General features: G+C 39.2%; 1 protein-coding gene across 1 annotated transcript; it reads right to left on the reverse strand.

Moving 5' to 3' along the window:
• Nucleotides 1-5,779: 5,779 nt before the first annotated feature.
• Nucleotides 5,780-7,912, reverse strand: LOC110537954 (ferritin, middle subunit-like). Its single transcript, XM_021624438.2, has 4 exons — nucleotides 7,463-7,912; nucleotides 6,952-7,098; nucleotides 6,595-6,720; nucleotides 5,780-6,141 (listed from the first exon to the last, which is right to left on the reverse strand). Exons 1-4 carry the CDS (start codon nucleotides 7,562-7,564, stop codon nucleotides 5,986-5,988), a joined length of 531 nt encoding a protein of 176 aa, XP_021480113.1. The 5' UTR covers nucleotides 7,565-7,912; the 3' UTR covers nucleotides 5,780-5,985.
• Between the last annotated feature and the right edge of the window lie 2,295 nt (nucleotides 7,913-10,207).

Genomic DNA, 10,207 nt, shown 5'->3' on the forward strand with positions numbered 1-10,207 from the left:
ATTCTCACAAATACAAGTAGTGATGAAGTAAATCTCTACTTTGAGCCATGAGAGATTGATATTTATAATATTAATGTAAGCTCTCTGTGTACATTTAAGGGTGAGTCGTGCTGCCCAGTTCTTGGCCAATTGTAATTTTCCTAAGTCGTTTTTGGCACCTGACCACATGACTGGAGAGTAGTCCAGGTGCGACAAAACAAGGGCCTGTAGAACCTTCTGTCGTGTCTTTGGATATGCCATATTAAGTGATATGACATGCTATTCTATAAAATAATTTCTCCGTAATTAATATTACCTGATTGAGCTAATCATGTAAATGTAATTAACTAGAGAGTCGGGGCACCACAAAATAATATTTTTGAGCTGTTTCTTCCGAATAAACTCTTAAAGAACTAGTAATATTTTACATCAATATAGCAGTCAATATTAATCGTCACCTTAATTCAGTCTCATCTGAAAGTTGTAAATTCTTGGTTATCTTCACGAACCCTGGCTAACAAGTTGAATCAGCAATCCAATATTGGGTTTAATTATTTATGTACCAAATACCTAACTAATCACACAGAATTACATATACAAAGAATGAATTATACCTCGATTACAAATTACGTCATAAAGGAAAACGTCCCTAGCGGGCGGAACAGATATGACAGCTTGTTCCACAAAACAAAAGGGTCTGGGTTTGAGTGAAAGAGCGGGAAGACTGAGTATCAAAGGAAGAAGCTGTGCTATCATAAATACAGTATCTTATGCATTCTAAATTACCGCCCATTTGGAAAAGGAAAATGCAATAAATATTTACTCTGAGCTGCGCTTCGGTAGGTTGGTGGTAGATGGAAGGCCGTGTTGCCCAACCTAGTCCTTTGTCCTTTGAAGAATGTCTCTGCTGGTAAATTGGATAAGTTGTAGTAACGTCATTGTGTGGTAGATGGGATACTCTGTCTGTTCCTTCCTAACCTGCGTTTGCAGCTGCTGTTGCTAACTCAACGGCTAGGAGGTATCACTTCTGTAGTGAATAAGAGTTCAAAGTTCATACCATTCACAACCAAAGCTCACGATGATGTTGGCTTCGTTCTGTAGTTATTATCTGAACCATCCTGACATCGGACCGTCGTCCTCACATCCTCGGAACAGGAGGTTATATTGTCGTCAAGGCTTTATATAGGTAGGGAGAGGAGGGCGTGTTTGAAAAGTGTTATAGCCCATGTCCCTTCACAGGGGCGGGCCACTGATTGAGCAGAGCCTTATGAAAACCCAAATCTCACATTTTAGAAGCTAAAATCACATTTCATCGCATCACGAATACTTTCATATTCAAACATTTAAATTGAACAACAATTCCATGTGAATCCGATAACTCTGATGTGTAGACTTTCCACTGTAGAGTTTGTCATCTTATCATTGATGAGAATGTATCAGATGACAACCGAACTGACATGACATTCCTTAAGTACCACCGCATATGTTCATTTGGTCGGATTACCAGAATATAGTTCATTTCCCGCCACCTTCTGATGTTACCAGAATCTCTATGTTAACCAAGGGGTTTGTAAATGTAACATCAGTAGGGTAGAGAGAGGAAAAAGGGGGGAAGAGGTATTTATGACTGTCATAAATCTACCCCCAGGCCAACGTCATGACACTACCTTGTTGATAGCGTTGATAAGAAGGCAGAGCTTTGCTTTATTATGGACAGACCTATCCCAATCTAAGCTACTGTTGTATCAGTAGCTAAGAATATGTTTTGACCATGACAGAAGTTTAGTCTCAACTTGTTACATTTGCACATTATTCATTACAAGATTTAGTTGAGGTTTAGGGTTTAGTGTTTTAATATTATGTCCCAAATACAATGCCTTTAGTTTTTGAAATTAATGAATTTAGGACTAACTTATTTCATGCCACCCATTCTGAAACTGACTGCAGCTCTTAAGTGTTGCAGTTATATCACCTGCTGTGGTAGCTGATGTGTATAGTGTTGAGTCATCAGCATACATAGACACACAGGCATCACTCAGCGCCAGTGGCAAGTCATTAGTAAAGATTGAAAAAGTAAGGGTCCTAGACAGCTGCTCTGGGGAATGCCTGACTACCTAGATTATGTTGGAGAGGATTCCATTAAAGAACACTCTCTGTGTTCTGTTAGACAGGTAACTCTAGATCCACAATATATTTGGGGATGTAAAGCCATAACACTTACGCTTTTTCCAGCAGTAGATTATGATCAATAATGTCAAAAGCTGCAGAGAGGTGCTTCATTTATTTAACTAGGCAAGTCAGTTAAGAAAAAATTCTTATTTACAATGACACCTATCCCAGACAACACAGCCAATTGTGCAGCACCCTATGGGACTCCCATTCACAGCTGGATGTAATACAGTCTGGATTTGATCCAGGGACTGTAGTGACACCTCTTGCACTGAGATGCAGTGCCTCAGACACCAGTGCCACTTTATTTGTCACATACACATGGTTAGCAGATGTTAATGCGAGTGTAGCGAAAGTGTAGGGAAATGCTTGTGCTTCTAGTTCCGACAATGCAGTAATACCCAACAAGTATTATACCCCAATCACAACTCAAGTAACAATATTTTTCAATATTACTGTATACTGTAGGTGTAACTATCAGTTTAGAAAATCACCACCACACCCCTTAGTTTTTCACACTCAATAGTTTCCTGTGTGTATCAAGAATGATCCAACTCACATAGTGTTATCTGGCCAATTTAACACAACTGTGGGAAGCATTGTAGTCAACATGAACCAGCATCCTTGTAGAACGCTGTCGACACCCTGTAGATCGAGTCCTTGCCCCAACGAATTGAGGCTGTTCTGAGGGAAAAAAATGGAGTTTGCAACTCAATATTAGGAAGTTGTTCTTGATGTTTCATACACTCAGTGTATATATACAGTGTTTTACAAAAGTATTTCCCCCTTTCTGATTTTCTCTATTTTTGCATATTTTTGATACTGAATGTTATCAGATCTTCAACCAAAACCTAATATTAGATAAAGGGAACATGAGTTTACAAAAAATATATACTTATTTTATTTATTTAATTAACCAAGTTACGCAACACCTAATTCCCCGGTGTGAAAAAGTAATTTCCCCCTTACACTCAATAACTGGTATTGCCACCTTAAGCTGCAATGACTAAAAACAAATGCCAAATACCGTATCGGTCCATATTATCAGGCAGGTGTGTTATTTAGCAATAAGCATGATAACCTGTGTTATGGGGTTGCATGGGGTTGCCCATCTACATTTACCCCAGTGTGCTAATCATTAGCTAGATCAGTGGTTCTCAATCCTGGTCCTGGGGACCCAAAGGTGTACACATTTTAGTTTTTTTCCCAAGCACGACACAGCTGATTCAAATCAAAGCCTTTTGATGAGTTGATCATTTGAATCAGCTGTGTAGTGCTAGGCAAAAACAAAAATGTGCACCCGTTTGGGTCCCCAGGACTAGGTTTGAGAACCAGTGAGCTAGATCATAAACTCAAAACATTATCTTGTTGCTAGCAACATAGACTATTGCTTACCTGACTGTCCCAAACTTTCCACTGGTACTCAGCCAAGGATGTATATACACTGAATAATGTAGGCCTATCTGTTACAACGGACCTGTTACTGCCTACCATGCTATGTTGTTGTCTTAGGTCTCTCTTTATGTAGTGTCGTGAAAGGCCTTTTGCCTTTTGGTAGGCCGTCATTGTAAATAAGAATTTGTTCTTAACCGACTTAGTTAGCATAGTTAAATAAAGATTAAAAATAAACAAAGGCACTTTTGACAAGATTGATCATAATCTGCTGCTGGAAAAACCGTAAGTGTTATGGCTTTACATCCCCTGCTATATTGTGGATCTAGAGTTACCTGTCTAACAGAACACATAGGGTGTTCTTTAATGGAATCCTCTCCAACATAATCTAGGAAGAGTCAGGCATTCCCCAGAGCAGCTGTCTAGGCCCCTTACTTTTTCAATCTTTACTAATGACTTGCCACTGGTGCCGAGTGAAGCCTGTGTGTCTATGTATGCTGATGACTCAACACTATGCACATCAGCTACCACAGTAGGTGAAATCACTGCAACACTTAAGAGCTGCAATAATTTTCAGAATGGGTGGCAAGAAATAAGTTAGTCCTAAATACATGAATTTCAAAAACTAAAGTCATTGTATTTGGGACAAAATTAAAACACTAAACCCTGAACCTCAACTAAATCTTGTAATGTATAATGTGGAAATGTAACAAGTTGAGACTAAACTTCTGACATGGTAAAAACATATTGATACAACACTAGCTAAGATGGGGATAGATCTGTCAATTTATAAAGCACTGCTTTGCCTTCTTAACAACGCTATCAACAAGGTAGGTTCTACAGGCCCTTGTTTTGTCGCACTTGGACTACTCTCCAGTCATGTGGTCAGGTGCCACAAAAAAGGACTTAGGAAAATTACAATTGGCCCAGAACTGGCCTGCACGGCTCACCCTTAAATGTACACAGAGAGCTACAATACATACCACCAGGTCTCTTCACAGTTCCCAAGTCCAGGACATACTATGGGAGGTGCACAGTACCACAGAGAGCCATGACATGGCTGCTATTCCACATCAAGTAACTCATGCAAGCAGTAAAGTCATATTTAAAACCATAAAAACACAACATATACACTATATATACACACACACATGGATTTTGTGTTGTAGATGCGTGGTAGTAGAGTAGTGGCCTGAGTGGGAAACCTTAATGTTTTGTGAAATCTATTTAGTAATATAAGGTTAGTTTCATTGTATAGAACTGCCTTTAATTTGCCGGACCCCATGAAAAGAAATACAAATGTTGGTAAATTAAGGAATATGCAATTTAATCAGATGCCATCTAGCTGCCTTTTTCGGTACATCAGATTACAAATCTCTGGCCCTCTGTGTGGCTTTGTGTAAAATATATTTTCAAATAGAATGACAAAGCTGTGAAACTTTACCCTAAATATAAACCAAATGAATACCATACAAACGTACTTTATTTTACCATGTCAATACTTTGTTGCACAAAGAGAAAAGTTTAGGAGTAATTGAAAATGCCATCGCTGGTTACAGTTCCCATTAGCCTATTTTCCCCTTTAACCAAATGGTCCGCCCCCCAGAAACTAACTTACTATATCTATATATTGAAATCAATATTATTTTCCATTCAAGTGTTAAACTCTAACTTGCCTGTTATTTACCAAAATTAGTGTTCAGTAAAGTAACAGTAGCGTTGCAACCATGACAGCTCCAATGAGACCCTTATGGTGAACTAGACGCTTGTAGAATCATTACTATTTTGAGTATTCAGTTCATAGTTTGCTGTAGGGGAACTATTGGAGATTACCAACTGAAATAAACACATGTAGTGAAGATTTGTCAGTAAGAGCCGAACTTCCCATCACTAGAGAAATGTGCCATAACCGCTGGCTCACGGTTTTGATTGACCTCTAGGCTGTCAAAACTTGTGATGCGCAGAGTAATGGTCTACATCAACTGTAATTAACCATTTAACTCCTATGGAGCTAGAGTTGACATGGCACTATTACAAGATACAGTAAAGGACAACCTCTGTGGTCATAGCGTCCTTTATAAAACTCATGTTAAACTTCTATTGTTATGACCCAGAGCCACTAGTAGGAATACAATTGTCAGTATTTATCACTGGTTTGAAGATGCTCAGTAAAAGAGCAATGAACATGAATAGACTGATACAACATCCATTACTACAGGTCAACACTTAGAAAACAAACTTCAGTGATATTTTTTTATTGTTTTACAAGAAGATTGCATCCAATATACAGTAGTGTTGTCAACAGAAACATCAATGTCACAGCAGTGTTGCAATGAACCAGTTTAACATTCCCCTCCCTTATAAATGCAAAGCCAGGAGGATCGATCAGAGAAGTCAGGAGTCCTGGTCTGAGCCTGGAGGCCGTAGCCTGGGGATGGAAGTGGTTTAGCTCTGGCCTCCCAGGGTGTGCTTGTCAAACAGGTACTCTGCCATCTTGTTGTTGACAGCATCCATCTTGGTGAGGTTGGTGATGTGGTCACCCAGCTTCTTAATGGCCTCCACCTGCTCATTCAGGTAATGAGTCTCCAGGAAGTCACACAGCTAAAGAGGGAAAACACAGGTCAGACAAGATAATGAATACAGACTATTGTAGGTACAGTAACACACAAGAGCCTGGTGGTAATGGCATAAGGGCAGATAATGTGTTTCTAGCTTTGATTTTTTTTTAACTAGGCAAGTCAGTTAAGAACAAGTTCTTATTTATAATGACATCCTTACGTGGAACAGTGGGTTCCCGTGTTCAGGGGCAGAATAGTTCTCTTGTCAGCTAGGGGATTCAATCCAGCAACCTTTGTTAGAGGACCAAAGCTCTAACCACTAGACAACCTACCGCCCCTTATGCATTGTGTGCATATGTGGACTATTGTGTGCGTGTGAAGAAGCAGGTCACACAATCCTGTGTCATTAGTTATCAGAGCTACAACATCCTGATCATCTCCTAGGACAGTACCTGTATTCTATGTGATACATACATGTGGTTCCACCATAACTTACATGGGGGTCAACCTTGTCAGAGGCAATCTTGTGCAGGTCCAGTAGGGCCTGGTTCACATTCTTCTCCAGCTGCAGAGCACACTGCATGGCCTCCAGCCCATTGCCCCATTCATCACGTTCTGGCTTCTATACAGGACAGAGAGAACACAGGAGGGTTAGGGGCTACAAGCAGACATTAAGGTAAGATAAAGTGAACAGAGTTATACCTCTCACACTTTCAGATCAGTGGTTAGAGGCAGTATGTTTAAGACTATTCCAGGTTCTCCAGATCAACTTAACTCTGTAGACACTTTCCTTCATGGAGTAAAGACATTCTCTATCAGTCTACAATATAAGTATTTGAAGCTCAAGGCGCACCTTGATGTCCTGGAGTAAAATGCGTCCACCTCTCTTGTTCTGGAAGGAGAGAAGCTTGTCGGCGTGTTCCCGCTCCTCGTCGCTGTTTTCCTTGAAGAAATGCGCGAAGCCACGCAGCGCCACATCATCACGGGAGAAATAGAAAGCCTGCGTGGATAAACAAAACAGTGTGGTTAGAAGAAACAAATATGACAGCATTCTGATATTGTTGTGGCAACTAAGATTGCTGATAGGCATGAATCAGTCTAGTCTAGTCCGTAGTATACTTTGTAACCTGACAATTAACCTGTCAATGAATTGTTACGCCCTCTGACCAAGGTAGGATATATTCCCGGCTTCATTTGAATGCTATACCTACCCGGAGGGTCTAATAGCCTTAGCCTTCACCGAGTTAAATTATTGGCTATTAATTGTCTAGACCTACAGAAAAGTCAAGTGAAAAGACATTTAGACCCAGGCATAATAATACACAGGTAAACCAACAAAACGGTCATCTTGGTAGACTCCTTACCATTGAAGTGTAGGTGTAGGATGCAAACATCTCCAAATTGATCATCCGGTTGATGGCAGCTTCGCAATCGTGGTGATAGTTCTGGCGGATCTGAGACTCCATCTCGTCAGATTTTATTTTATATCGAAATGAAAAGTACAAAAATAGAGTTTCTTAGACTATTTCGCTATTATTAGTTCAAGAATGTGTTATGTTATCAATTCGTAATGTTCTAATGTGGGACGAAGGCAGAGGAGTTCCGTTCAATCACTGTTGAAGCAAGAACTTCTTCATGCGTCTTCTCAGACTTGTGAACTGGAAGGAGCCTTGTTCGCTCTATTTATTGTTCCAAACGGAATGCGTCAGTGAAATCCACCCTCACAAAGCGTAGCCAATCACCTTTAGAATTTCAACAGGAACTAGGCAGGTCATTTAAAGACGATCCCTCTCATACACATGACCTAAAGCAAAGATTATTTATTAAATTGATAAGAGAGCCGAGTGACCACTCTAACAATGGAAATACATGTGCTCAACGAATGAAGACAGGCAAGATCAGGTGGGACCTTTCCAGCCAATGAGAGGGCAGGTACGTGTGTGAATACCACGCACAAATAAACTTCATATTTCTCAAAGTTTCTGGAATACCACATGCATACACATATATCAGTACAACACATATATCAGTACATTTGTAAAAGTTTAAACATTACGAAACTTCTATTCGATCATAATCCTCAAGTAATTTGAAAGAAAGATTTTGGGCAGAGTAAATGCTCTCGCCTTGACCTCTTCATCTCGGACTGTTAATTTAAAACAAACTTTGTTTATTTCAAAGTAACATTCTATTGGAAACAACTAAAGCAGTAGTATCAGCCAAAAGCAATGCTACAGTGCAGGTCTAACTACAGAAGTTATTGGTGAAAATTGTGTGTGTGTTGTATCCTTAGAAGAAAATAGGAAGAATTTGAACACTCATTCTAATATTAGACTAATTTAGAAATAGTCCACGTCTACGTTTGATTTAGGATATAAAAGGAATTGAACTTTGAGATGCAGTTCTGTAAACTTCTGTTTCATTCTCTAAGAGCACATGTTTCAATAACATATGTAGCTTAATTGTTTACCTTTTCCAGAATGCAGCCAAAAGAAAAACTGGTTTATCACACTTTTTTTTTTATGTCAGCTCATTTTTCAATATGAGGTATGGGAATACAGTAGTGGACAGAGAAAGAAAGGCTGGCTTTTGTAGAAATGGTATTTGATGATACACCTTTCGGTTTCAAATTACATATTGTACTTGACAAATGGTATGTCAATGGATTACATTAGCCTAGAAATAACTACACAAAATCAGTAGCTACATACATCTAACCATACATAGGTTATTAAGCTAAAACTGTGAAGTGGAAATCTTTTTACAGCTAATGAAAATCAAAGACTACAGTAATAAAGTAACCTTCCTAACAACTTCAGTTCACATGACCTGATCTTCCACAACTGTTGACATGGTGCTTTCAGGGTGCTGGGTTATTGCTCAATACAGCCATGTAGTTGAAACGTCATTGGTATTCATAAGAATAGATAGATCTGTGTTCGAATACTCATACTAACCGCACTAACCATACTACTTGTGATGTAAGTGGAGTATGTAGTATGGTTATTGGTCCTAGTATATATATAGTTAGTATGCCAAAAGTTCCCGGATGTCATACTAAATTAGCCAAAATACAAAGAATACAAGCAGTGGACATTATTTTCGTGCTTTCAGGGCCCATAATGCAATTCTTCAGAAAACGGGAGTGGCCACACAACATTTTCAGATTTTAAGAAAATAGGTGTAAAATATTCAGCCGAAGTCAGACGAGAGCGGATACAATTTCATTGCTTTAAATAATTATGACAAATGTTAAGAAAAAGTTCAGCGATGTAATACATTTTCAATTAAGTTACAATTCTTTAGCTACGCTATCCTTACGAATCGCATAGCATATCATTGCAGTAGTATGTACCGTTATGTTAGTTAGCTACCTAACATACATTTAGTTGGCTAATAAGACATCAGGCTTAGCTAAGTGGTATGGCCATTGTGCGTTCTCAATGGACATTGTTAATTCACTCTGGCTATCTACTCCGATTTCAGAGCACTCTCATCTGAGTGTACCAAATCGCAGATTAATTGATGAATTTACAAACGTAACACCCATTAAATGTAACCAGTGTCAGTAAACGTTTGCAATTTTTTTTACATTAAATTGTTGCCAGCAACACAGTTAGTCACTAACGCTCTGGATAACATGAAAACAGCCTAACCAGCTCTGCCAGGGCGAGTAAAATGGTCAGAGTGAGATGTTCTCTCATTTGTGTCTGGAAGTAGCTAGCAAGCTAGCCAAAGTTAGCCAGTTGGCTTGGGTACTTGACTGCCGTTGTGAGGTCAGAACGCTCGAGTCAACCTAACTCCTCAGCCAGAGCGTCCGTTGTAGGCTCTGAATGCTCAGAGAGCAAAACGCTTTGAATTTAACCCTTGTGTAGTCTTAGCATTCTGTATACTCCCCTTGTCGTAAGGGTAAAAAATGACCCGCCTTCACTAAACCCCTCAAATAAAGCAGCTTAATTTAATGTTAAACCCCAAATCTATTTTGCATGAAGAAACAACCTGTCATTCATCACACACTTTGTGAATATCTGGGTTTTCCTTCTTCACAATGCAGAAAGACTGCATTTAATCAGTGGACACCACTCATTTTTATTACAACACACATGTCA

The sequence above is a fragment of the Oncorhynchus mykiss genome, chromosome 12 (assembly GCF_013265735.2).
Source record: "Oncorhynchus mykiss isolate Arlee chromosome 12, USDA_OmykA_1.1, whole genome shotgun sequence".
NCBI classification, from domain to species: domain Eukaryota; kingdom Metazoa; phylum Chordata; class Actinopteri; order Salmoniformes; family Salmonidae; genus Oncorhynchus; species Oncorhynchus mykiss.

Excerpts from the sequence above, each read along its gene's own strand:
- LOC110537954 (XM_021624438.2), bottom strand. The coding sequence starts at position 7,564 with ATGGAGTCTCAGATCCGCCAGAACTATCACCACGATTGCGAAGCTGCC. Across the intron at positions 6,721-6,951 it reads TTTTACTCCAGGACATCAAG|AAGCCAGAACGTGATGAATG; the intron begins GTGCGCCTTGAG and ends TGTCCTGTATAG. Across the intron at positions 6,142-6,594 it reads CTGACAAGGTTGACCCCCAT|CTGTGTGACTTCCTGGAGAC; the intron begins GTAAGTTATGGT and ends TTCCCTCTTTAG.